At 57.7% G+C, this 27,638-nt stretch overlaps 2 protein-coding genes across 9 annotated transcripts in view; one reads left to right on the top strand and one right to left on the bottom strand.

Moving 5' to 3' along the window:
• RBFOX3 (RNA binding fox-1 homolog 3) overlaps nt 1–27,327 on the bottom strand; it is a 164,405-nt gene extending 137,078 nt beyond the window's left edge. For 4 of the 8 annotated variants that reach the window (XM_072025773.1, XM_038165460.2, XM_072025774.1 and 1 more), the window contains exon 1: nt 26,772–27,326. The gene's annotated coding sequence lies outside the window, so the exon portion shown is untranslated. Of the gene's footprint in view, nt 1–1,514; nt 1,686–26,771 lie in introns of those variants that run through there. The other 4 variants (XM_072025771.1, XM_038165466.2, XM_072025772.1 and 1 more) reach the window with 2 other exon arrangements.
• Nucleotides 16,454–21,207, top strand: ENPP7 (ectonucleotide pyrophosphatase/phosphodiesterase 7). Its single transcript, XM_038165551.2, has 6 exons — nt 16,454–16,961; nt 18,058–18,203; nt 19,088–19,708; nt 19,842–20,055; nt 20,479–20,582; nt 20,844–21,207. The coding sequence occupies exons 1-5, from the start codon at nt 16,688–16,690 to the stop codon at nt 20,565–20,567; spliced, it is 1,344 nt and encodes a 447-aa protein (XP_038021479.2). The 5' UTR covers nt 16,454–16,687; the 3' UTR covers nt 20,568–20,582; nt 20,844–21,207.
• Nucleotides 27,328–27,638: the final 311 nt, after the last annotated feature.

A 27,638-nucleotide genomic window follows, 5' to 3' on the forward strand; every position in this document is an offset into this window, starting at 1 on the left:
CTTGGGGAATTTCTGTGCATTTCCTCCTGCAGTGTCCGGAGGACGCAGGCAGCCTGGCAGCCGGGTCCACACACTGCCTGCAAACACCCCCTCAGGCCACAGCACCACGGGACAGTGCCCAGCGGCAGAGCAGGGGCACGGCGGTGCCACCGGTGGGGACACCGAGTTTGTTTCACCCTGAAGAACAGACTCGGGGCGCTCATCCCTGAACAGCTTTGTACTTACAAGGAGACAGAGTCAGGTCCCAAAAAGCAGCTTCCCCACGTGCCAAGGGGCCCCTCGGCAGCACGGCTCCAACCCCACTCCGCTGCACCCCGCAGGGTGCCCTAAGACGGGCGCAGCCGCGGCTCCGTGCTCACCCCTGCAGCTCCCCGGCTCTGGCACGCACCAGGGCATTGCTGTTACAGAGATGTTTCTTATTTTGCTGTTCCCTTTTGTGAGGTGCATTTACCTACATTACTTATCTGTCGGAAGAACCGCTTCTGGGGAAGGCTGTGAACGTGCTGGCAGCAGCATGTGGCTGCTCGAGGATCCCCACGGCCCCTGCTCACCAGCAGCTCCCGAGGTGTGCACAGCCACGGGGCGATGGCACCAGCAGCCTTGTGCCCTCCCTCCTCCAACCACAGTTTTCTTGGCCCTTCTGCACGTTTGAGCCTTTGGAGTCATCGTCCCTTTTCCCCCCTCCCTCCCCTTCCCTTTCCTTCCTCCCCCCACTCTTCCCATGCCCCTCTCTGGAGTTTTCCGAGGAGGCAAAACAAGGCTAAAACATCCCCAAGGAAGCAGGCAGCTCGAAGGCTGGGGCCAGGCAGGCTGGTGGTGCACCCAGCAGGGACAAGCACAGCAGGGGACATCACGGGACACACGGTCAGTGGTAGGGGTGTGATCTGAGCCCCCCCGTGCCCGCTAGCAGGCGGCGGTGATGCACAGACCACAGCCTGAGCAGCCAGACCCGAGTGCCCTGCCAGCACCCCCAGAGGCACAGGGGGGACCCACGGTGGGGAGGGCACAAGGGGTTAAACCCTGCCCGCGCTCGCAGCGCTGCAGGTATATCGATCGCCTCACACATCTCATCAGCCCGGGATCGGCACAGATCGATGGGGTTAGGGCAGCGGGAGAGGCAGCCCAGTGGGTGCCACCCTCCTCCTCCTCCTCCTCCTCCTCCTCTCCCCAGAACAGCATCAGCAGGGAAGCCCCCGGAGCTCCCCAGGCTGCTGCAGAGGGGGGTGCTGGCAGCCCCCCACCTGCCCCCGGGTGTCTTTGCAAAGCGGCTTCAGCCCCTGGAGAGGAGCAGGGCAGGGAGCAGCCGGGGGCTGGCACCTGCACTCCCAACACGCAGCTCCCCAAGATCCAGGAGGGATGGGATCATGCAGCTCCCCCCAACCACCCCGGCCATCCCACAAACGGGGACGGCTGGGAGCTCCCCGCTGGAGCCCGCAGAGGAGCAGGCCCATGAGGAAGAAGAGCATGCGGTGCCTGCACGCCCCCCTGGGCTCCCCCGCCCTCCGCACGCTCACCGAGACGCTCCCAGGAACGCCGCGGAGCCCACAACGCGTGCGCTTCATCCAGCCGAAATGCCTGAGCTGTGCCAGCAGCGGGGAGAGGCGGCAGCCCTGGCTACGGCTGCTCCGTGCTCCTCCACAAAGCAATCTGCTGCTTGGGCTCCTCTCCGCTTCCCTCTTACGCAACTGCACAAAACGGAGAGGGGAAAAAAAAAAAAAAAAAAAAATCCCCTTGATGCTAATTTATCTGAGGAGCTCAAGCAGGTCTGCACAAGAAGGCAGTTTCAGCAGAAAGAAGGTAAAAAAAAAAATAAAAAAGGACCAGCCATGTCTGAAGGGCTGCTTCAGAAACCCAGCGGATGCAGCAGCCCTCCCAGCACCAGCACCGTCACCTGCCCCGTCCCGGCACCCGCTGGGAGAAACCCAGAGCAGCAGCGGGTGCAGCAGCACCCACCAGCCCCCCACGAGCTCGCTGAGCCCCCAGCTGCCCACCCCCAGACACCTCGGGCAGCCCGGGGCGCCTTGCAGCCAGCCTGCCCCCCTTTCCTGGGGCCCGGCGGCAATTACAGGTTTAGCGGTGCAAAGCAGAGTTTAATAGCAGCCAAGGCTGGTGGGATTGATTTCTTGTTTTGTTTTAAGTGCAGCTAATCTAATAGTTAATTTATTTAAATTGATAGGGCAGAGAGAAATTACATTTCTATTTTCTCCGAATAGATTTTACAGTGTCTGGTGACCCAGGCAGGCTCGAGAGCTGGGTTAAAGGCCCTAACATGCCTCTGCAAAAGCTGCCTGTATCAGCCCGTAATATTTTTCAATTCATTACTGCCATTTTAGCAAACAACTGCTATAGATTTTTTTTTGTTACAGCAGCTCTTAACGTGTTAGTCATGAGCACGCTGGTACCTGCCCCAGCCCCTTGCTGGAGGCCCTGCCAGCACCCCGCCAGGCAGCAGCGATGCCTTTGGGCTGCGGGCAGGGAGAGCAGGGACAGGCAGCCCCGAGGCCTCGTCCCGCTGCAGATTCCTTCCTGTTAATTCCTGTTTGTGGGGATTTGCTGCTTGCACTGAAGCCAATCTGCAGTTCAGATGCATGAACAGCGCTCTGCAGCTGAGCGTCTGAAGGAGGGAGCATACCTGGGCTGCAAATTCTGCTCCTCAGCCTTTGGGAATCATCTTTAGTGCTCTCTGCGAGATCCCTGCTGTGCCGTAGCGTGCAGGCTCCCCTGCTGCAGGCTCCAGCGAGCACCTCCAAGGATTTTCCCAGCGGGGGTGAGAAGCACCCAGGACAAGCAGGGATCGGGGGCACCACAGAGCCCACGACAGAGGTGAGAACCCATGGGGCCAGCAGGCGCCCAGCAGCCTCCCACACCCCAGCCCTCCTTAAACAGGGCACATTTAGGAGCCCAGGAGGAGGCAATAAATACAAGGGGGGCTAACAGTGGGTGCTGGGGTATCATGCACTTTGCAGAGCTGCTCCACACGCAGAGCAGAGGCAGGAGCAGGAGCATCCCTGCCCTGCTCCCCCGGCACCGTGAGCTGCTCCACCGCAAGCACTTCTGCAGAGCCTTCGCAGCCCTCGCTCAGCCATAGGTTTCCTGTAAGAGTCAGCACCGTGCCAGATTTATAGAGGATGCTGCTCAGTATTTCATGACTGCTGCAGGCAATCCCACTGCTGCCACTGCGGCTGCACAGAAAGCACTTTGTAGATTTGATTATGCGATAAGGGGCATCAGAAATGCAACTTGTTGCCTATTTCCCAGAGTAATTAATTTCATCTGTATTGAACAAATGACATAATTTGAGGATTTCTGGGTTATGGATTAAGTAAAGACCAGATGAGAGCGTCTTCATTGGCTTGGAGATTAATTAACACCACGAGGTGAAGCGAGCTCTCTGCCCTGCAGGATTGCTTTGCTGGTACATTTTTAATCCACCTGCCTCGCACTGCGGCTCACCCCGGGGGACGGAGCACCCGCACCACAGCCGGGCAGCAGCAGCCCCAATGAATCGGGTGCGGGAGCCCTGACCAGGATTCGTTCCCGTACCAGGACACCGGGAGATGTCCAAGAACAACGCCAGGCTTCGAGGTTTCTGGGCACCTCCCGCTCCCCAGCCTGGGTTAGTGCTGGCTGCTCAAATCAGCTCCCCTGGCCAAGTGGTGGGTGTGATGGAGAGCACGTCCTTGCTGCGCGAGGAAGCACGCCAAGCTCACACAGGCTCATTTCCAAACCGTTTGGGGGCACTGGGGCAACCCCCATCCCACCGGGCTGCCCTCACCTCGCACAGCACCCACCCAAACCCACGCACCCAGGCTGGACCCTCAGTCCTTGCATCTCACCAACCATATCACTCAAAAAATACAAGCCACGCATTAATTTCAAGCTCTCTTACACAGGTTGAGACCAACAGCAGCTGCATACAGAGAACAGAGCTAAATGCCTGGGCTGGGGGGAGGACCAGGGGTTGCTGCAGGGTCCGGGCATGCAGCACCGCACCCAGACCACCACAGCCTCAGCTCCGAGCCTCTCCCAGCAGGGCTGGATCTGGCCCTGGTTGTGCAGGGACCTCAGCAGAGCTCCGGAGGAACTGGGTGCCCTGGCACCCTGTCCCTGTCCCCAGCACCCTGTCGCTGCACTGCACCAGGGCTGCTCTCACCCCAGGAGATGCCCTGCACGGCTCCAGCTTCTCCTCTCATCTCCGCTCTGCTCCCAAGGAAGGCACAGAGGGCTCGGGACAGGAATTTCCCCTCCTCCATCTCAGAGTTAAAATTTTCTGAGTGAGGTCGAAAAAAAAAAAAACAGGACTCTGTGCAGCATTTATTCATGAGCCAGGCATTTTATTTAATGTGCCTTGCCATGCAGGATCAAAGATACAGAGCAGCACCTAATTAATTATTTTTCTCTTCTTCTGTAACATCCCCTAGTTGAGCGCCGAGTCCCAGAATCTAAAAGCCTCTTTCAATGACTCTGCATAATGAGATGGATTTGGACTCCAGCAAATTTGTTCGGTTTTATGGAGTATTACATGAAAATGCTGTGAAATTAAGTTCTGTCTTTACTATCACGCCATGGCCATCAGAGCGCTTTTATGTATGGCACTGAGACTAAAAGATGGGAAAGTGAGTCCTTGCTGCAGTAATGTGGCGAACGGGGAGAGGGAGGAGCCGTGCAATGGGGATGACATGGTGGAGGGTGAGACCCGGGGAAATGATGAAGGAAACAAGAAAGCCGTGCAGATAAAGAGAGCTGCGAGCCCACTGCCGGGCTAACAGACAGAGCAGCAGCAGCCAGGACAAGGGGGTTCGGCTCACCCCAATTTCCCTCCATAAAATGCACCAGGCAGAGCCTGACCCCGCTCCCCCTGCCCCAGCACAGACACCACCCGTGGGTGTCCCACCTCGCTGCCTCTCTCCCAGAGCCCCAGGGACACAAATGGCCCCAGAAGTGGGGTGGGGAGCACTCGGGGACCCCCTGCCCTGGGGGACCTCAGCAGCGGGGATGCCCTGGGCACCCAGGGCATGCCTGGAGAAGCCAGGCTAGGTAAAATGGGATGGTTGAAAGCAGAGGAGCAATGTGGGGAGGAGGCGCCTCAGCCCAGGCTGTTCCCAGCACACTTTCCCCTCTGGACACGTTTCACCACCCCTTGCCAGGAAGGTGCCCAGCGCAGGAGGTGCGGCTCCAGCTCAGGGGCAGGGAGAGGCCTCCCCATATCCCCCCGAGGCAGCTCCCTTTGCCACCTCCTGATCCCTTCCTGTTCTTTCTCCTCCTTTCCCTTTCAGCCCTTCTTATCCCCAGCCTTTCTCCCCTTCCCCTTGCTATCAGCCCCACTCCCTTCCGTTCACCCTAGAGTCATTTATTTCTTCCCTTGGCAACTTTATAACCCATTTCCTTGCCTGACAGCAATTAAGCAAATGCTTCGCTTCCAATCCCATGGCCCATAAACAATGGAAAAATAAAATGTTATAAAGAAAAAAAGCAATGAAATCTGCATGCACACACACGCACAGAGGGAAATCTGTGGAGGACAGGGGGGTGAAGCCGGGGACAATGTCACTCGTGTCAAAGGCTGGAGACATCCTCACACCCCCCCCTCAGCCTCCCAGCCTCCAAAAACACGTGCCAAGAGGAGAGATTTCCAGGCAGCGCAGGGAGCCACGAGCTGCATCCATCCATCTCAGCGGCTCACCGGCCCCGAGATCCACGTGCAGAGGGCTGCTGCCCCTGGCCTCAGAGCTCCGGCACTTCCATGAAATGAAATGGCCAAAAAAAAAAAAAAAAAAAAGAGAGAGGAGGCAGCAACTCTCCCCCCGCCCAGTGATGTATGTGATTTTTTGGTGCCTGACAGGCCCCGAGCCTCTGGGGAGCAGCATTGATAAATCGCACCTTTCAGTTTGCCGTGAACATCTTCACTTTCTCAGGCTTAAAGAAGCCTGACACGTTAAATCGTGGCACTCAGCCCTCAGCACCGGCTTGTCTGGGGAAAGTGGCGGCTGCCCACCGAGAGTCCCAGCCACCTAATGAGAGCTGCTCCCGCATTAGCGCTGCGAGAGGCTTTCTGATGTACAAACCGCTGGGAACACGGAGCCCTGCGCTGAGGAAACTCAAACAGACACACTTTCTAATTTCCATGACAACTGTAATAGGGTATTTGCTCGGTTTGGGAGAGCCTGGGTGTGCAGGAATGCGCTCATTAGGCGCAGAGCGAGGCGAGCTGCTGCTGCAGAGCCCCGGCGCGGGTCGGTGGGGCAGGATGGATGCTGCCAGCCCTGCCCGGCCCAAAACCCCTGCTGGGGAGCCCGGCCGGGAAGGCAGAGGGATGGTAAAGCTGGGGTGCACAGCCTGGGAAGGCAGAGGGATGGTGATGCACCCAGGCTGTGGCTGTCTCTCCCCTTGGCAGCCCAAGGAGCTGCATCCCTGCCTTTTCCCACTGTGAGAGGTGCTGTGAGCACCTGCAGCACCAAGAGGGGCAGCAGGACCAGGGAGCAGAGGGACACGAACCAGAGGTGAGCAAACTCTGCCAGGACACGTGGCTGCTCGCTGCTGGGTGCACAGTCCTGTGCTGCTGCCCTGGGAAGGGACCGAGGGCTCTCGGTGCCACAGCCAGCACAGCTCGGTGGAAATGAGCTCCTTTTCCTTCCCCGGAGTGGCTCAGGCAAGAAGTAAGAAGAAACCAGCAACCAGTTAGCAAGAGAGCGAAATCCAAGCGATTACTGAAAAGCTTGGACATGGCTGTGAATCCTGTTGCTGCCAACAGTATCCCCAAGCTATTAAGAGAAAAATCAAGATGTGGACAGAATTAGATTGGCCATAGGTGAAAAATGGCTCAATTATTTCTAGTGCCAGAACCACAGAAGGACATTTCCCTCTGTTCCTGATCCACAACCTCCCACTAATTAGCAGACCTAGCAGAGAGAAAAATGCTCCAAGCTCTAGAGAGAGCAACAGCTAGAGACAACACAGCTCCTGCCACATGCAGCCGCATTTGTATGCGCTGCGTAAGCCGGGCAACACAGCGACAGGCTTGCAAAATTGCACACTGGCCTGCTAGGAACTTGCCACGAGAGATGCTGGAGTTGATTTTTGCAGTGGTGGGGAGGGCAGGCTCCCCGGCCCAGCCAGCCCTTCACATCACCCCCCCTCCTTCCCATCCCTGAAGCAGGGTCGCCCTGCCCCAGCCATGAGCCCCCGCTGGCTCCTCTCTGCCTGGAGCACGGCTGGCGTGGTGCAGCCCTGCTGGTGTGCAGGGGGTGCCCCCAAGAAAAGGTCAGGGCAGCGAAGCAGCAGCCAGGATCCAACAAACAGCCCTGAGAGGCACGGCCAGGGCCAGCCTGTGATTGCAAACCCAGCCCGGTGCTCTTTGGGAACAGGCAGGAGGACAGAGCCACAGGCACTGATCACCGTCCCCTCTTCTCTTAGGCAGGGATCTTTAAAAACAACTGATGCTTAAAAAAAAAAAGTTACCAGGAGGCCCTGCCCCCTCCCTGACAAACTTCTGAACATGCTGTCATCAAGAAAAATGATGCTGGCAAGAGAGAAATCCGCTGGGGTTGCTGGCAATTTACCAGGCTCCAGCCCCAATGAGTGTTTATCAATAATTTCAGGATCTGCCTGTCGCAGCCACTGACTCGGAGCTCAGGCAGAGATCTCCGGGCAGCCCGGGTGTCAGCACAGCCACAGGGAGAAGAGGCGCAATGAAAAGGGAAATCAATTAACTGCTCCTCAGGAGCAGGGATTTGCCAGCATTACAGGGAAAGGTCTGTTCGCCTCGCTGTAACAGGAAAACGCTTAAATGCTCCTCAATGACACAAAGGCATGTCCCAAGCCGAGACGAGCTGCTGCCGTGGCCGGCTAAGCTCCAGTTAGGGATGGAGATGGTTACAGCGGGTTACTGCAGATGGGGGAGCAACAGATAAAGCAGCAGCAGCATGCCCTGAGCTACCCACAGCCAGGTCCCTGCCAGGCACCGCTCTGCTTCAGGCTCTGCACACCCCACGGGCTCTCTATTCCCCTGCAGCCCTGTGTGGCCATACCCAGCCCATGTTTCCCAGTCCTTGGCCTGCCTTCCACCCCGGGAGAGGAAGGGGGAGCCAAGGGAACCGCAGCCGCAGGTGGGGAGCAGGGCTCTGCCAAGCCACCACCATCCAGATGAAAACAGCCCCGGCACCCAGCTACTGCAGAGTGCTCCCCGAGCCGGGCACTGCGTCTGCATCGCCGTGTGGAGGAGCTGCTAATGCATCCATCTCCCATGAACTTCTCTAATTGCTTTCTGAAGCAGGGGCTGGCGGTCCCTGAACCACCCTGTAGTGCCGAGCTCCACAATGTAATTAAGTCCTGCATGAAGAAAGAAAACAGCTTTCTCTTCTGTTTTAAGTCTGTCGTCTCTTTCATTTGATACCACACATATTTATGAGAAATAGTGAATATTCATTTCCTGTACTCACCTTTATACCACTCCTGAGTTTACAGAACTGTATCATACATCACCTCAATTGTCTCTCTAACCAAGAGAGTCCCAATTTATTAGTCTCTTCTCATACAGAAGCTGTTCTGTGCCTTTGATCAGCCTTGTCATCCTTTCCTAGTTCAGCTATCTCCTTTCTGTGCTCGGGCAACAAGAACTGCACACAACACCTGAAGTGTGACAGTGCCCTGTACCCGAGCACAACGCTGCCGCCTGCTTTGTTTTCAGTCCCTTTCCTAAGGACCACTAACGACCAACCCACCCCATTGGACTGACCCTGGGCACCAAGGTGACATTTGCACAGAACTACCCACAGCAACTGCGAGAAGTCTTTTCCTGAATAGGAAGCACTAAAAGCCTGCTCTGTGTTTTAAGGATGTGTTCTCATCTGTTACTTGGCCTCAGTGACGTTTGTCTGCCCTTTTCGCACCCAACCCCTCACAACACGAGATTCTCCCACAGCCCAGCTCAACCAGCATTAAACTACCCCAGCTATCGCTGGTAACTCCCAGCAGATGAGGTTGATACAGGCAGACGAGGTTAAATTCATGGGTCCCTAGGCCAGCTCTCCTGGGGGGACAAATTCATATGGATCCCCACTGCCTCCCCCCAGCACATTTCCCTCCCTGTTTCTTTGCAGGCAGCGATCCCCCAGAGGCTCTGATCACAACACACATACAGGTGAACATGGTAGGGGCTGTGGAGGCTTTTCCATGCCATTTGAAGTTTTTCCCCCCCCAGGAGTTGACTTCACACCTCCCCAGCAGGAGCACGCCCAGGGCTGGGTGCCGCCAGCCTCAGCACCACGGACAGCACCGGCACAGCGCGCCCCACGCCTGGGGCTGGCACACGGACACCCCACAGGGCACCCCATGGGGCACCAGAGCCAGCACAGCACCCCACGGCCAGGCCCCCTGCACCCCCTGGGGTCCCCCCACAGCCCCCCTTCCCCAAGCAGCAGCAGTGGGCAGCCCGATGCCTTCATACACAGGGAGAGCATCCTCAGCACCCAGCTCTTCTACAAGCACCACCACCCACCCCGACTGCCTCAGGCTCACAGGATATTTTAGCCTGCTGTCTCAGAGCTGTCCAGGCCTGCCAGCTCTGCCGCCAGCAGCAGGAGCAGCCCCCCCAGCATCGCCATGCCTCGGGCAGCCCCCCAGCACTGAGCCACGTCCCTGCCGCAGGGAATTTTGTTCTGAGCAGTCAGGCAGCATCCAAGCTCAGTCCTGCGTTCCCTCCGCTAAACTTCAGATGTCCCTTCTGAAAGGAGGGTTTCTTAATATTAATAGCCTGCATCACGTCAGATCTCCTCATGTATTTATGCTCCCTCCCCAGGCATTTCCCTGCCTGCCCCTCTCCTGACAGGGAGGCGATCACGCAGGAGGGGCTGTTACTGGGTGTGCCTGAGCCGCGGTCCTGGGGCAGCCGTAAATGGGTTGGTGACACCATTTATTTATGGGTATTTCAAGAGAAAGAAAAAGGCTAGTGGGTGTTCATATGTTCTTGTTGTATTATTTAAGAGAAGCCATTTGAGAGCACAGGAGAAGCAGTGTCTGCTCCCAAAAGGAGGAAAAATAATGGAGGGGAATATTTGCAAAAAGCTCAGTTAAGTAAATATTTTATGCCCAATAATGTTATGGCTTTTGAATGATGCATGCAAGAGAGTTGAAAGGAGGTGAGGCACAGAGCGAGGCAACACACAGTGCGTGTGGAGTGTGAAGGTGTTTGTGTGAGGGCAGGCAAAAGGAAACCCAGCGTCCTGGCTGCTGCATCCCCCCGGCTGGGTGGGGGGCTGGGACAGGCAGCAGGGCAGGGCTGCTCCAGCCACTGGACTGGCAATGGCCTTTTGCTGCAGAAGAATTAGGGCTCACCTTATGGGGAGATGTTTTTGCCCTGTTGGATGGCACCTGCTGACATGCTTACCCACCTCCTCCTGTGTCTGGCACCAGACTCCTGGAGGGATCGGGGTAGAAACCCACACCCCACTGGCCAAGACTAACTAAAGCCTCCCCAGCTCTCAAGAGGCTCTGTGGGGTTTGTAAGATGCAACCAGGAGAAAGATCCTAGCAAGAGCTGCAGCCCTGCTGGCCAAGATGCTCCAGAAAGGGAGGGCCAGCCTGCAAGCACTGGGTAAACAGCAAGGAACGAGGCAGAACCAAGCAAAAAAGGAGCTCAGTGCAAGGTCCCCTGCAGGAGATAAGCGCAGACATTAGCACGATGCACTAAGAGCTGTGCAGAGGCAGGGCAGGTACAGCCCCCTTGGTGCTTTGGGCACAGTGGCTGCCTTGTTGCTCTTCCTCTTTCTGGTGGCGCAGGGAGAAAAACAAATCTCTGAGGAGGGCGCAGGAGCAGGGACTCGGGGCAAGGAATTGGAGGACAGGAGCAGGGGGATTGTCCCAGCCCAGGAAGAAAAGGAAGATGGGGAAAGGAAAAGGAAGGCCGGGCAGGCAGAAGCAGGCAGCAGGCGAGGGAAGTGGGGTTGGCACAGCCAGGGACACAGCCTCTGAGCAGAGGAATTCTCCCACTTGCAGTCAGAGGCACAGGACAAGCATCTGGCATGAGGTAAGCACATAAAGGAGTAAAATACCATTAAGCGTAATAAGAAATGTACTTAATCAATGAGCTCCACAGCTGAGGATCAATGGGAGGCAGACACAGCCATTAGCTAAGAAAGCTGAGAAAGAGCCCCGGGCTCTGATGCAGTGGTCGATACGGGGTTTAACCGAGCAGCTGAGGAAGGGTCCCAGGTGGGGGCAGAGCTGGGGCAGAGCCAGGAGAGACGGGGCTGACCCTGCCCCACTCCTCAGGGCCCAGACCCAGCAGAAAGAGCCCAGGGCACGGCTGGCTGAGAAGCCCCAGGAAGCACCCACAGCCCCTGGAACCACACAGAAAACACGCAAACTAGATGGAAAAGTCACCCTCCAAGGCTTTGCATCAGACCCAAGCACAGAGAGCTCCTGCAGAGTCAGGGCTTACCCAGGCCCAGCCTTGAAAGAAGATGCCCCAGTGCCCCCCATGCTTGGAGCCCGTCTGGGTGGTGCCAGCACTCGGCTGAGCCACCACACATGGGGCTTCCTCAGGAGAGAGGCTTGATTTTCACCCTCTGAGCAAATTCAGTGCTCAGGAAAGCCGACAGCCCCAGACAGCGTGTGGGCCCCCCTCCAGGTCCTGCTGACAGCGCTGCAGCTGACTCAGCCCCGGCACCGAGACCCTGCCTCGTGCTCCACCAAACACCCAGCTACTCACAGCATCCTGACCCCATCCCTAACTCCAGCTCCACGCTCCCTTTGCACACCCCCTGAGGCTGTCACCCACAATCCTGACCCATTACCCTGCTTCCCACCTCCCTAAATCCCAATGGCCAGGACCTGACCTGACCCAAGCTACGGAGAGCAGCAGCACCGATGTCTGCAGGTGAGCCCTCAGGGACCAGGCACAACCGGTGCTGTCTCCAGAGCATTAGAGCAGGGGGTTGTGCTGAAGGCAGATTTCTGTGTGTGCATGTGAAGAGAACGTGAGACAAGCGGCTGTCCCCTGAGGTCTCTCCCAGGGGTGGGCTCCTGCCTCCCGCTGGGGCTGAAATCAAAGCCCTGATCCCAGGGGGCTGCTCCTGGCCCCCGCCACTCTGTGCCCACCCTGTGCAGGGCACGCTGCTGCCACTGCCCCCTCCCAGCCCTACAGGGCCAGCTGCCTTGTGGCCCAGACAAGGACTGGGGAGACACACACACACATTTCTGGGGGGACCCGAGCACTGATTTGGGGTAGATGCCAACAGCTCTGCCCCTTCCCTGCAGACCAAAGGCGTTCAGCAGCGCGGTCCCTCCCGGAGGAAGGGGACAGCACGACCCCAGCCCAGCCGATAAGGGCAGCGGGCGGACCCCCGGAGGGGGACCCGGTCCCGGTGGGGGTCCTGTGCCCCCCCCAAGCATCGGCGGCCGAGCGGAGCCCCCGGCCCGGTCCCGGCGGCGGCCGAACAGCAGCACCTGGCGGCCAGGCCGGGCACGGCCGCGCCGGGGTCCCCGTCCCGGGGGGGTCTGCGCCCTCCGTGGGACCCCCTTCGGCTGGGAGGCACCGCCGGGGGCCGTCCTGCAGGGCAGGGGGGAGCTCGCTGGGGACTCCCGGGCATCCTGCGGGGCTTTAGCGCATCCCTGCCCCGCACCGGGCATGGCACTGCCCAGGGGTCATCGTGGTACGGGCACGCAGGGGGAGCAGCACCCCTGCACCTGGGTGTGCAAAGCTCCCGAGCAGCTGAAGCCAGGTCCTGAGCAGCCTGTTGCTGCACTCACCTGGGGAAGGCACAGTTTGGGGGATTCTCAGGGCTGCCCGCAGACCCCACACCATGCTCTTTCAGCCCCCTGGGGCCAGCTCTGCAGCCAGGCTGGAGGTGACACTGCACCCAGAGCAGATCACAGCACCCACACTTGCTCCTGCTGGCCCCAGGACTCTCCAGGTGATGCTGTGAGCACCAAGGGAGCGGTGTCACGGGGGGTAAGGCACCAAGCCATCACCTCCACCTGGCTGCCCCAGACACAGCTCCTACTGACCCCCAACAGCTCCACAAGCCTCTCCTTGCGCTCAGTCCTGGCCCACTCAGCTGCAGAGCTCCTCCTGGTCTTGCTCACTGGGGCAGCATCACGCGAGGTCCTGGCACTAGGTACTTTATGGCATTAATGAACTTATCTAGGCCATTGGTACACATGTAATTATGTGCCCAGAGCCACGAGGAGCACTGCAGATGTTTACCCTGTGTGTCTGAGCTGCACCAAACCAATGAAGGAGGCTGGGTGAGCAGGTGCACACAGGAGCACTTTGCTCAATTTGTTTCTCGCTCTCAGAGCCACCTTCTCCCCTTTCCTTCCTGCCCTCTTTCCAGCAGGCTGCACACACGATGCCTTTACCCCTGGGGTAAGCCAACCTCTCTACAGGACAGAGCTCCTTGGGACTGGGCAGCAAGGCAAGCAGAAGGAATCAGCTCCCTGCTTCCCACCAGCCCACCCCCTGCCCCAGGGTCCCAACTCATCTTCCCGCAGGGGACAGCAGAACCCCCCCCCCCCCCCAAACCCCTGCTCTGTACCTCTTCCAAAACAGCCTGTGGTTGGGTCTGCATCCTTGTTCCCCTTCCTGGGGGTTCTTCCCTCTAGGCTCAGGCAAGGAAACACCAAAAGGGCCCTTAGGCCACAGAGGGCATTTATAAAGTGCCCCAGAATCCCCTCCAGCAGCTGGCGATTCTCACCTGTGGGGCTCTGCCCAGCTCCTTAATCCCTTTAGCAGCAAACAGCTCCAGCTGTGCCAGTAACAAATCCCCTCTGACATGAGCCCTGCAGAGCCAAGTGACTGCTCTGCGGGAGAAAGTGTGAAATTCCTGAGGGAAATTCAAGTGGCAGCTTTTGTACTGCATCTCTGAGAATTTTGCAATTTTATTTTCCATTAAAAAAATAAAGAAGGAAGGAAAGATCCCCTGCCTTTCTGACCCAAGTGTCCAGCACATGCTCAAATTTCGCCCTGATCAGCCCAGCACTGCCTGGGTGCTGCAAAGCAGCAATGCCCTGACCGAGTGGGGAAGCTGCATTTTCACCCAAGGGTGCTGGGTATGTCTGGTTTTGTACAAGCTGGAAACAGAAGCTTGGCCCCAACCAGCATGCTTCAAACTTGGGTTGTTCCACTGGCACTGACTTGTCTGTGCTCATAATTTTTATTTTATAGCACCTTAATCTGTATTTTCTGAGTTAATTAGCACAAAAACGTGGTGAAGGATAGTCTCAGCCCACAAGGCATTTACAGCCGCAAGGAACAGGGAGGAAGAAGCAAAACCCTGGCACGTGGTGGTGGATCGTGCAGCTTCTGCAGGCAGCACTGGGACAGATGCAGCCCCCAGCCAAGCATGGGGACATCCCATGTCCCCTGTGTCCCCCCCAGTGCTGCAGCCAGCGCGGTTCTGCTGCAGGGCTCCAACCTGGGGGCACCAAGCATCCCTGCGCCCAGCGCCTCCAACCCCATTAGGTGCAAGGACTAACGACCTGTGCTGTCCCAGGGCAGCTCGCTGCATGCTCCAGTGGTTGCTTCCAGGCCTTGGGAGGACCAGCGGTGTCAGCAAGGGGCCCACAGCGAGCCCAGCAGGGAAATGATGGCCCCGCAGCAACCACCAGCCTCCGACGCGGCCGCTCGTGGGGCGAGAGCTGGGGTGCTGCTGCTGCAAGATCAACTGCATCAGCCTTTTTAACAGTGTCTCCAGGTAGGGAGGCCAAAGGTAATGTTCTTTATCTGTGCTTCATGCTCCACAGATACTGAATATCAAAATGTGCCTTGAAACACTCCTATTATTAAGTATTCCTCAGAGATTAGAGCAGTGCTTACTTCTCACTATCCTTTTACTTTCCCAGTAGAGCAGATGAACACGATAACTTATCAGGACCTTCCCATGTGCTGTTAGGCAGTAATGGCATGGGGACTTACTGACCCACCTCAGAACAACATGCGGAATATTTAGGACTTCTCCTGAGCTGGGCAGGTGATAAGATCTTTATCGTGCGAACCCTTTAAACCCTCAGTGCCTGGCAGGCCCCTCCGTCCTCACTGAGAGGACAAATTAGACCCAGGGGACAGGCAGCGAATGCTGATAACAAAAGAGTTCCTTCAGCAAACGCGGGGCCGGGGCCTGCAGAGCTGCCTCCAGCCTGGGCCTGCCCCTGCCCTCAGATAGCAGCAGCGGCAGAGCCAGGGCCCGGCCTCCATCGCAGCCTGGGCTCACGGTCATGGCCTGCAAACACAGGGCCCAACACTGCCCCCTGACTCGTGTCAGCCATGGTGGGAAGGCCCAAGCCTCCTGCAATGCCCTTGCACTCTTGTCCCATGCCACACATGGGAAACAGGCACGGAGGATGGGGTGGCAGTGGGATGTTGGGGTCCTGAGGGGTCCAGGCGGGAGTGCTTGGGGTGCTTGGGACTACAAAGGGACTGTCGCAGGCCAGGAAGGAAGAGCCACGGGCACGAAATGCCAAGGAACGAGCCCAGGCAGAGCTGGGGAGGCCCTAAGAGATCGTTGTACGTGGTGAGGCAGGGGAATGGCTCTGCAATTCGGGAGCGAGGCAGATAAGGAATAAATCTGGAACTCAAGCAGAGAGGGAGATGAGCAAAGGCATGAAGGTTGAGAGTTCAGACCCCGGGGACCCATGTCAACCTCTGTTACATAAGTCTAGAAAAACCTTAAACTTGGTTTTGCTGATAAATGAGTCACCGGCAATGATAAAACCCTGGAGATGTCATAAAAATTATAGACATTGATAAAACGGGATATCGATACAGCAAAGCTCAGCAGCATGGCGAATGGACGAGGGCCACCGCCCCATGGCCATGAAGCAGAGCAGGGCTCAGCGCCCACGGCAGCGAGGGAGGTGATGAGGTCCCCACGGGGCTGAGGACAAGATGCTACCCGCGGGCTGGCCACAGGCTCGACCTCTGGAGCACATCTGGAGGCTGCCGGTGTGATCAGGCCCAGGAAAGAGCCCCTTTCCTCACCGTGCAGCTCCACGGAACCACGTTGTGGCACCTCAGGGAAACCAAGCCCCTTTGTGAACCTCTGCGCACCTCCCAGGATGGACAAACAGCTCTGGATGCGAGGCAAGTTGCCTCAGGACCTTCCTCCAGCTCAGACCTTGTCATGGAACAGGAAAAATCATTGAGCTCAGTCCTTCTTACAACCTCCTCCTCCAAGGCTAACCTATCCCATTTTAACACACTCCATCACCTTTTTTTGTTGGTGGCAGAGAACTCATTTCCCCTTCACCAGTAGGAAGAGGCTTTGATCACTTGCTGGGGACCTCCTGCCAGTGCTCACCCCAAACACTGTGTGCCCTGCAGCACTTCAGGCCACTGCTCGCAGGGCACAGAGCGGGGAGAGGGCACAGCACCGGGGGACAGGGGGACAGCACGGGGAGCAGGGAGGCTGTGGAAGGACAGGGCTGCCTGCAGACAGCAGCCTCAGCCACACCAACAATACTTCACGTTCATGAGTGCCATAAAGCAGCACCCAGCCCCACGGAGGAAGGAGGCAGGTTTGGCGTTGGAGTCAGAAGGAAATCCCAGCTAATCCAGCTCAGTTAGACAAAAACAAAGAGGATCATACTGATACAAAGTTCTGGCTAAAGCCCTGCACCTGGTCAGCATTTGCAAGATTAGATAAGGACTGAACTTAGTCCCTTCCAGTATATATTAACACGAGCTCTCTGGATGTCTGGGCTACTCCAGTTCAAGGGCAAGAAGATGTTTGCTTCTCTGGGGTTCCTATTTGCCATCCTCTCTATAGCAAGATGTGTCCCCGTGCAGCAAGCAGCCAGCCGCGATAAAGTTCTCCTGGTGTCCTTCGATGGCTTTCGGTGGAACTATGACCAGGACGTGGACACCCCCAACCTGGATGCCATGGCAGCAGAGGGAGTGAAGGCACGGTACATGACTCCTGCCTTTGTCACCCTCACCAGCCCGTGCCACTTCACGCTGCTGACCGGTGAGTCCCCACCTGCCAGAGCAAGCAGAGCCCCAAAGGGGGGTGCAGTGTGACGTTTAAAGAGCAAATTCAAGGCTTAGGTTTAAGGGAAGCTAAGTCAAGCTAGGACTACCCAAGTACTGGCCTCAGTAGCATGGTAAGCTTTAGCACATATGTATTTTGGCAAAAGAGCCAGAGACATGGCAATAGTTGCATAAGCTGAACCTGTATTCATCAAAGGTAAATAGCATCAGACTAACCTGGTAGCCTCATTTTATAAGATAAATGATTTTTTAAATAAGGGAGATGCAGTAAATCTCATCTTTCTGGACTTCAGCAATGTATTTGATACAGTGCCGCATGGGAAATCATTAGTTAAGACGGAGAAGATGAAGATTAGTACAAAATCTCTAATGTGGGTAAGTAACCGGCTGCAGGGAAGGCAACAGCAGGTAATACTGAAAGGAGACTGACAAGCTAGGGAGGGTAACAGGGGAATTCCTGGGGAATCGATTCTGGAGCCAATCTTATTTAAGATTTTCATTAATAACCTTGGCATAAAAGAGTGGTGCATGCTAATGAAATCTGCTGATGAGAAAAGGCAGGGAGGCGGCATCAATACAAAGGAGGACTGGGATATCATGCAGAAGTAACTGTGCAGTCTTGAGGACTAGAATAATAAAAAATAGCATGAAATGTGACAGTGCAAAGTGCCAGCCTTTCATTTGTAAGGGGAATTTCTGCTTTATGCTGACCTTAATCATTGTGAACAACAGAAAACGAAACACCAAAGCAATTAGTTAAATGCAGCATAACGGTGAACCCTAAATGTGATGAAAAGGGCAGGAGCAACTGCAGGAGGCAGCTGCGCTTCCAGGGGAGAGGGGGGGGCAGGGCAAGAGCCACCCGCACCGTGGGCCCCTGGGACTCACAGCATCCCCCTGCAGCCTCTCACGCTCTGCTCCTGGCCACCCAATGTGATATGAGCCAGGTGGAGGAACGAGGCAAAAGCAAAAGGACAGCCGGGAAAGGGGAAGGAGAGACAGAGAAACAGACACGGACTTGGGAGTCCGGCGGGAGCCTGGCTCACACCCGCCTCGTCCATCTCTTCTGACAGGGAAATACCTCGAGAACCACGGGGTGATACACAACATGTGGTTCAACACCAGCACGGGGGTGAAGATGCCCTATTACGTCACGCAAGGCATCAACAGCTGGTGGGACAACGGCAGCCTGCCCATCTGGATCACAGCTCAGAGACAGGCAAGTGGGGCAGGCTCCTCTCGCACGCAGACCCCGAGACAGAGGCGTCTCCTGCCTGCATTCATGCAGTAAAAGCTACAGGCAAGCCACGATCTCTAGTGGCCATGAGCTAACATCCTCCTTGCAAATGACAGGCTAATTAGAGCAGCAAAAAAATTTAAATCCCCAGACACTGGCAGGAATAATTATGATCATTCTATTAAAAATAGCAAAAAAATAAAAGATGCATTTCAGCTTTATTAAGATATTAATGAAACAGGTTATGCATTTCCTGTTCAAGGAAACCCCAGCCAGTTCTTTAGGGAGCATAACAAGCCCAAGCGCTGTGTGCTCCAAAGCACGTACCTCATTTCCTCGGCCTCACCCAGCACCTTCGGGGGACCGGTGTGGGGGGCTGGTCCCCTCTTCACTGAGCACTGCAGCACTTCACTGAGCACTTCCTCAAATCTCAGCAGGCTTTGAATCTGGCTTTAAGACAGGACACAAGACCTTGCCCCAGACACATACCTTTGCCTGTATTTACCTGCCAAATTGGCCCCATTGACTTCAGTGTGAGTGCTTGTATGACGGCAGCACGGCACACCATAATGCCCTGGTGGTCAGGAGCCAGAGGGGCCATGCAACGTACAAACAAGTCACTTTCTAAAGTGATAACTAATATTAGTAACACAGCGAGAAAACCAGCACATAGGGGTTCTGGGAAGGGCAGAGCTTTCAATTAATCACTTTTAATTGGCAATGAGCAAGAAAACCTCATTAGAGGCAGAGGTAGACATTAGGGGGCTGAATGAACTAACCGCATTAGTAGGTAGTTGTTGTACTGACAGATGGAGAGATGCTGCAGAGTGAGTTCAGGTGGGTTTATGCAATGTCTTCACTAACAGGGTTTAAAGACAGGCTCCATCTATTTCCCTGGGGGGAGAGCAAAATATCAAGGGGAAGAAGTGAATATGAAGATAGTGGAGCCCCCCATATTCAACTACAGCAATGAAACCAATTGGAGACAGAACATCGACACTGTGATGGAATGGTTCACGGTGAACAACCTCGACTTCATCGCCCTCTACTTCGGTGAGCCAGACTCAACGGGACACAAGTACGGCCCCGAGTCCGAGCAGAGGAAAGCCATGGTCAGCCAGGTGGACAGAACCATCGGCTACTTAAGGCAACGTATCAGGGAAAGTGGCTTGGAACCAAAACTCAACCTCATCATCACGTCTGACCACGGCATGGAGACTGTCATAAAGACCAATGAGATTCACATCCAGACAGTAGAGAACTTCACGTTCAGCGACATCCAGTTTGAACTCTTAGACTACGGACCAAACGGACTACTGATACCGAAAGAAGGGAAATTGGAGCACGTGTATTCAGTCCTGAAAAATGCCCACCCAAAGTTACATGTGTACAAAAAAGAAGAGTTTCCAAAGAGATTCCACTATGCCAACAACCCCCGGATCACCCCGCTCCTGATGTACAGCGATCCGGGATATGTGATCCACGGGGTAAGATGCATGCACAGATGCATGTTGCTGTCTTTTCTTGGCTCTGCTTCTTTCTTTCTCTCCTCACGCCACCTCTGGGGAGCTGAGCCAGGGACCGAGGGGTCGGGGCGCTCACCCCCTGCCTCCCTTTCAGCGCTTCAAGGTGCAGTTCAACAAGGGGGAGCACGGCTTTGACAACGAGGCCATGAACATGAAAACCATCTTCCGCGCCGTGGGGCCGGCCTTCAAGCAGGGGCTGCTGGCCGAGCCCTTCGAAAGCGTCAACGTCTACGCGCTGCTCTGCGAGCTGCTGGGCATCGTGCCCGAGCCCCACGACGGCTCCCTGGAGGTCCTCAAGCCCCTGCTGCGTGAGTGCCCCGCGGATGGCTGCGGGAACACCGACATCTAGCGGCGGTCGCCCGACGGCCGCAGCCGCTGCGGGGCTGCTGCGGGGCCGGAGCCTCGCGGGGGGCTCCCTCCGCTCCCCCCCCCCCCACGGCACAGCGGACCCCGGGCCGGCCCTGAGCCAGCCGGCAGCCGGGCAGCTCCCGCTGTAAGGACGTCTAAACGTCCCCAAAACGCCCAGCCAGGCTTTGCGCAGCCGGTAGAGGTTGGAAACGGGCGGTGCTGCGGTGAGCGGAGCAGCATTCTCGCAGGGAGCAGGGGATGCAGAGCGGCTGCTTGCTGTGCCCAGCCCCCTGCACGAGCTCCATGCTGCGGGAGGGGGCTGCTGCTGCTCCCCTGGGCAGAGCCCGGCTCCCCGCTTTAATGCTGAACTTTCACCATTGCAGGTTCAAGCGCTCCTCTCCTTGCTGCCACGAAGCTGTCAGTGATGCTGGGGATTGCTCTCACTCTGCGATGCTGGGGAGGAATATACTAACCCCCCCTAGCAGAGGTAACGTATTCCAAGGATAGCCAGACAGCTCTGTGGAGGTGCTGCCTTGTCTAGGCACGTGCCTGTGTGTTGGCTGCAAGAAAAAGGATAAAAGTTTGCTGTTTGTCTTCAATGTGCATATATGCCTGGAGACCTAGCCGGACGAGCAATTCTCGGTCTCATTTCCTGGCACTTCCAGCACTGTGCATGCACAGCCGACATCCACAGGCTGGACACACAAGAAATAAGCACCAACAGCACCATGCTTTCCTCTCTTGACAGCCTCCAGGTTCCAGGCAGCTCTACCAGAAATGTGTGGGGAGGTGAGGAGGAATGTGTCTGAAGAAGACAGCCAGAGAAGTGTATGGAGACCCCGCTCCAAAACCTCCCCAGTTTTCTCATCCACATTCCTCCAGCGTTACTGAGTCCCAGAGTGGGGAAGCCCTCCCCAGCTGTGGTGTGCACCAGGGATGCACGGCTGTGGAAGCTGACACTGACGCTCAGTGTGACCCTGACAAAAGCATCCTGTGTCGGTGCTGCCCCAACTTCCCCATCTGCTGAAGGGAGAAAAACTCCAGCTTGGTTCGGACGAGGGACAGTTATTACATGATGAGCTTCTAAAGCAATTAAAAGCAAATCTAAGTTCTGCGTGTGCCAAGAAGCCTTCTGTAATTGGTGCTGGACTCCAGCACAGGGTACACGGAAAAGGCAGGGGTCTTGTCCTGTCTCTGCTGGCTGCAGGAGCTGCTTGGGCTGCCCAAGGGCCCCTGGCTGTGGCAGCGGGGTCAGAACAAGCTCAGCTTTGGCAAAGGCAGCGACCGGGCGCAGCAGCCTCAGAGAGATCCCAGCATCGCTCAGCGTCTCCTGCCCCTGCCCTGAGCCCTGGGTGCCTTGAGCATGGTTCTGTTTGTCCAGCCAAAGCTTTCTGTCCCTTATGGCTGCGGACAAAAATGGGCAAACAGCACCCACCCAAGCTCAGAACCCACAGCAGACAGGAGAAGCTGTGGCTGCGGTACTCCAGGCAGCGCTCAGGAAATGTCACCCACCTGCAGCCCTGATCCTGGGCTGTAGATCCTCCTCCTCGGAGCTGTGGGAGGGGGCCTTAATCCCTGCTGTATTTTGGAGAGGCAGAGGGATGGAGCAGCGACGTGGCCTGGGCCCACCTGGGCCTTGTGGCACCCTGTCCCCCTCCTGTGCCGCATGGCTGATGCACCTCGGATGCAGGAGGCCCTTGTACGAGGCCAAAACTCCCTCCCCTTTAGGAAGCAGCCCGGGATCCCTCAGCTGGGGCTCAGGACAGGGAGCAGGACAATCCCACCATCCCAGAGCCCTGGTCCCTGCCCTCCCAGTGGGCACCAGCAGGGCAGCTGCCCCGGCCCCCATCCCAGATGCTGAAGCGCCTCTCCCCAGCCCCCGTGCCTCATCTCAGGGGCTCGATAAACATCTGTTGCCATAGAGACTTGCTCGAGCTGCCTTCCCTGCATTGGTTTCACCCAACAAGATGAAACAAGAGACGCACACTCCACTCAGAAAAACAGGAAGAAAATGTTTGGCTTGAAACCATATTGGGGGTGGGGGTCAGGCCAGCAGCACGCAGAGTAAATGGTCCATTAGGCAAACTACGGGGAGGCTCCGAAAGGGGAGCCACACGGGCCAGCACTGCAAATATCATTTAAAATAATATTAATAATGATAAGAGCTCAGCGACTTTCCCAGTCATCCTGCTGGTGATTTTGGGACTTTCTGCACAGGTCAGTGCAAACAGCGCCCTGGGCTGCGATGGCTGTGCCGGCCGTGCCGCTGCCGTACCGAGCCGTGGGCCACTGTGCTCACCAGGCAGCAGCCGGTGCTGGCTGTGGGCTGGGTGGCTGCTGGTGCTGAGCTTCTGCGAGGCTTCAGCTTGCCTGGCACGGGGAGGGCTGCCCTCTGCAGCACTGCTTGGGGACAACACGGAGCTGGAGCTTCACGCGGAACAAGACGGGGCCACGCAGCCCCATTCCTGTGGCCACTGCAGCCTGGAAGACCACCAAGTGCTCAGCCCAAATTCCAGCCCTGGTTGCAGTATGATGCATGGGCTCGCTTCTAGGGATGCCCTGGAGATTCACATCGTGCACTTGTTCAAATCTTCCAGCCCTCCCCATCCCTCTGACTGTGCAGCCCCGGAGTTACGGATGCTTCATGTCACAGGGTGAGGCCGATTCTCCCCCTCTGCAGGGGTGTAGAGCGGTGTCACCCCACAGACACCCAGAGCTGGCTCAGCCCAAGCCAACCGGTGACCCCCTGCTCCCCAGCCCAGGAAGTTTCCAGCCCAGCCCCTCCCTCTCCCCATGCAAACTCCAAAATGCAGAAACCCAAACCCCAAATGTTGTCCTTCTTTGAGTCCTTCCAGCCTTTCCCTTCGCATCTCACACCGTGCACGTTTACCACGCGACATTTCAGCCACTCAGCCAGCAGACAAACCCCTGCCCAGCCTCGCTGGCAAACCTGGTGCTGGTCGGCACTGCTCAGCCGTGGCTGCCTGCAGCCGGGCTCACCAACATTCCTGCTCTGAGTGCTGCGCCTCCCCCGCCTCCCATCCCCACGTAATTCATTCCCCACCGCCCCCCCTCCCCAGGGCTGGGGGTCACGCAGCAGGGAGAGGCCTGTTGTGTATTGCATCCCAATTTGCTATGCATTTCCACACCATTTGCTTCCCTTTCTTTTTCCTGCGCTAGAAAGATGCTCGCTACCCAGGGGTCCAAACTGCTCCGAGACTGTAGCATAACAACAAACATCTCCATACAGATATTTATTTATTTACAGAGCACATGCAGCTTGCAGGAAACCTACTGCCCTCCTGAAGTGCTCGCGCTGGGGGCAGCGTGCCCGGAGGCGAGGGGCTCTCTCCTGTCCCGTGTCCCCCAGTTCCGTCCCCAGCCCTGTGCCCAAATGAGATGCAAATCTCTGCGCTTCAATTGGCTCGTGCCTCGGGAAAGCAGCCACCATTTGCCCACAACAAACATGGCCACCGTGGCACCCCCCGCCCCCCTGAGCTGGCTCCAGCTTCCTCCCCTGGAGCCAGGAATATTGCGGCTCCTCGGCACCCCCCGGGTACCCCCCGGGCACCCCCGAGCCCGCAGCGCAGGAGCGGAGCACAGCACAGGGCACCGCTGTTTTCCCGGTGGCTCCAACACAAAGACAGAGGCCAGGTGTCCCCGCAGACACCACCCCAACCCCACAGCCTGCCCTTGGGCTCCTCGCACTGCACTGCCCCAGGTCCGTGCTTTGCAAGCTGCAGGCGGTGCCGCTGGGCGCTGGAGCACAGCGCGGATGCACAGCCTGGCCACGGCCACCGCACCAGCAGCGGGCTTCTGCTGCTCCTCACCGTGCTCCGCGGCTCTGCACGCTCACACCGAGCACACCCAGGACATGCTGCAGTCATCACACCACTGCCCCCAGCTGCCAGACCTTGGGGTGTCAGCTCCAAGGGGCAACACGGCACGTCCCTGCTGAGCAGAGGGGCCATCGCCCAGAAATCCCATTCCAGCCAGCAGCAAGGCGTGCAGGAAGCACCTTCCTCTAGCAGCACAGCCACCGAGGGCTGCAGCCCAGGCAAGCCCCAGCCCCTGCCCCAAAAGGCCGGCAGCGTCCCCGCTCCGTGCAGCAAGGAACTGCTCGGTCTGCGCCTCGAAGCCATGGGCTGTGGGCACAACCCTACACTGCCACCAGGAGAAGAGACGCACAGAAAGCCAAGCTGACTTATTCAATATTTTACCAATACGGATTTAACTGCAGCTTCAACTTCTGCTTGCCACAGCGGGCCGTGTAGTCCTCCATGTGGCAGGGCTGGTGAGCAAAAAGACCAAAATCCTGCACTGCTTCACCTCTTGGAAACTATCGTGTGAAAATTTTCCTGGCCAGAGACCCCCACGCTCTCTACTAAAGCCCTGCTTGCTGTGCCCATTCCAAAGTCCTCCAGTCCACCAGAAGCATCATTCACTGCATCCAAAGGTCCTGCTCTTCGGGTGCATCACCTTCCTCTGGCAAGGAATGCTCCCTCCTGCACCTGAGCATGGCACGCCCCCACTACCGGCACCACACGATCCACGGCATTCCTGGGATGTCTGACATGCTTGGGAAGAGCTACAACATTATGTTCCACCAGACTAGTGAAGGGGTCGGAATCGCATTTTTAAGACACCAGAAGTTTTCTCAGTGACTGCCGAGGTTATTGGCTTCGCTGCCACTTAGCCCTGCTGGTGCTACCACAATATTACTGCGCGCTCCTGAGTCCCTCAGAGGTGAAGCCTCCTTCAGGGATGAGGAATCTGAACCCAGCACAGAGGCAGCCTGGGGAGGGCTCCGGGCATTTCCTCCTGCACCCCCCGCAGCTCTGCCCCCAGCAGAAGGCAGAGGCACGGAGCCCTTATGGCCTCAGGGGGGGCTGGCCAGTGCTGCCCAGGAAGGCGCCGCCGCTGGGACCTGGCAGAGCCAGGAGTGGGGAACGTCCCCCTGGGCAAGGGGCTGGGACCCCCCTGCCAGGCACTTGAGCACAGTTTTTTTGTTTTTTGTCTTTTTGTCATTAAAACATCCCGAAATGACGAAGACAAAGGTGGGCTGTGCTGGGCCAGCACCCCGGCACCAGGGAGGGGCAGGCAGCTACGCTTCCATTGCTGAGCCCACAACAAAAGATCAGAATAGCAATGTAAAAACTCATGAGATTTTAACATATACAAAATTGGGAGCTTTTTTATTCACTTCCTGTTTTTGCTACTCTGTAAAGCCACAAGTTCAGTCTGTCAGTGCTTATATTGATTTGTTCTCTTTCTTTTCCTTTCTTTTCTTTTTATTTTCGGAGAAACAACTGAAATTTTTCATTTAACCACACGGCTCGAGGACCTGGAGCTTTATTAAAGACATCAAATAATGGGAAACCCGTGATCGAGCTGAGAAAGCTGCCACAGCACCCCGGACTGGCTCGGAGTGCCTTTGTGCTCCGAGGAGACACTGGCTCTGCCCTTGGACACCCAACGTGGCTTTTAAACTACGCAAAATAACTGCGGCTCCAAATGGAAGCGAGCACAGCGCACGCCGCAGCCCGGGTGCAGACCAGACAGCTTGCTCGCACATTCCCAGTAAAGCCCTGGGGATGGGATGGGATGGGGAGCAAATCTCCAGCTCAGCCTGCAGAAGGTGACCAGGGCGCAAGGCAGAGATTTTCCCCCCGCTCGCGATGGGAACCTGGGGCAGCAGCACCACGGAGGCGGCACACGCGTGGCGCGCTGGATGCACGGCGTTGGGGAAACCCGCTTATTCTGGAAATGAAGTGGACTGTGCTGGCCACGAGGGGTCACACATGAAGCTGCTGAGACAACTGCACCTCAGACACATCCAAACGCTGCCCGCTCGCTCCCCGGCGAGACCCCAGTGCCAGAGGTCTGCCACCACCTCCTACCCTCGCTTCTCCGAGGCTCAGCGAGCAGGAGAACAAAGCACCTGCACCCAGCCCAGCCTTCTCCTCGCTGCTCAGAGAAAGAAGCAAACAGTCACTGCATTTCTGCATCCTCCCGGGGAGCTCTGCAACACCAAGGGGCAGCCGAACGCCCAGGAGAGGAGCCCACCCAGTGCTGCAGGAACCCGGGGTTATTTCCTCGGGTACTTTTCTCGCCGTGCCTGCGAGCCAGATGGAGGCAGCTCGAGCCCGACATTCCTCACCCCGCGCGGCGCGGCCGGTCACTTGAGCTGCCACATAAACGCCGTGAATGCCGTATTGTGCGCGCACACGGCTGGTGTGTGCGGGGATGGAAAGTCTCGCACGTTTTTTTTTTTTTTTTTTTTACTAAAATTTAAGACGTGCTGCACACAAAGACCAGAGCTGATGAAAGCTAAATTAACTTTAAAGGATGAAAAAAGCGCAGCGCTGGGTTACATTTCCATGTCACCTTCGGCTTAAAAAAAAAAACGGTTCCAACTATTCTTCTCGTCGGTGAACAAAACCAGTGAAAAGAAAACAATAAAATGGGGCACCGCTCGACACCAGAGGAGCTCCTAGGAAGGACTCGGCGCCCCAACACCTCTCCTGTGCCCGGGGCAGCGGCCCCCCGCCGCCCCCCCCCCCCGGCCATGCAGGGGCTCCCCCTCGCCACGCCGCCGCCCGCAGCGGGGACGCCGCAACGCCCGGCTGCAGCGCACGGAGGCGCAGAGCGGCTCGCCCAGCCCAGCGGTGCTTACCGGAGGCAGCGGTCCCGGGGGGGGTCTGAGCGGCAGCCCCGCGTGCAGGACACCCCATCGCCCGGGGGGGGCCCGCTCAGTCCGCGCACGCCGCGGGCACCGAAGCGTTCGGGCTACGGGAATTCATTGCCCTGCGGCTGCCGCGCGGTTGCTCGCAGGCTCCGGGCCCGCGGTTGCGAACTCCCCGCGGTGCTGACTCATCTTCTTCATGCCCGTGAAGCACCGAGCCCGGAGCTCCACGCCCACAGCCGCCGTGCGGCGGCCGCTCCCGCTGCCCTGCCCGCCCCGGTGCGCGGGGCCGCGGCGCGCTCCTTGGCTCGGCTCGGCGCGGCTCGGTTCGGCTGGGCTGGGCTCCGGGAAAGCGATTCCGAACCGGGCGCTACCTGGCCGCGAGCCCGCGGGTGGCACCGCGACACGGATGGCCCCGCCGGGTGGCACCCCCCGCCCCGCCGGCCTTTATTCATTCGCTCGCCAACCGCTTCAGAACCACAGCCCCGGCTCCGGCACCGACCGGGGGCTGCGCGGGGGCTGCGTCCCCGTGTCCCGGGGCTGCCCCGCGCCGCTTTGTCCCCGGCCACGCCGCGGCCCGGAGCCGGTGGCCGAGCCCGGCTGGGACCGGGATGCTCGGGGCGGGACAGCGCCGGCACCGGGCGGACACCGGGAGGACACCGGGCGGGACCGGGCCGGGTCTAGGCTCCCCCCGGGCTGTGCCGGGAGCCCCGCAGCAGCCCTGCACCGTGCGGGCCGAGCCGTGCCGGGCCGTGCCCAGCCGTGCCGCACACGCCGCCAGCCGGCCCCGCGCCCAGGGGAACAAAGCGCCGCGCTGCGGCTCTGCGCGCCCGCACCGGGCCGAACCGGGCCGGGCCG

The sequence above is a fragment of the Anas platyrhynchos genome, chromosome 19, assembly GCF_047663525.1.
Source record: "Anas platyrhynchos isolate ZD024472 breed Pekin duck chromosome 19, IASCAAS_PekinDuck_T2T, whole genome shotgun sequence".
Lineage (NCBI taxonomy): Eukaryota > Metazoa > Chordata > Aves > Anseriformes > Anatidae > Anas > Anas platyrhynchos.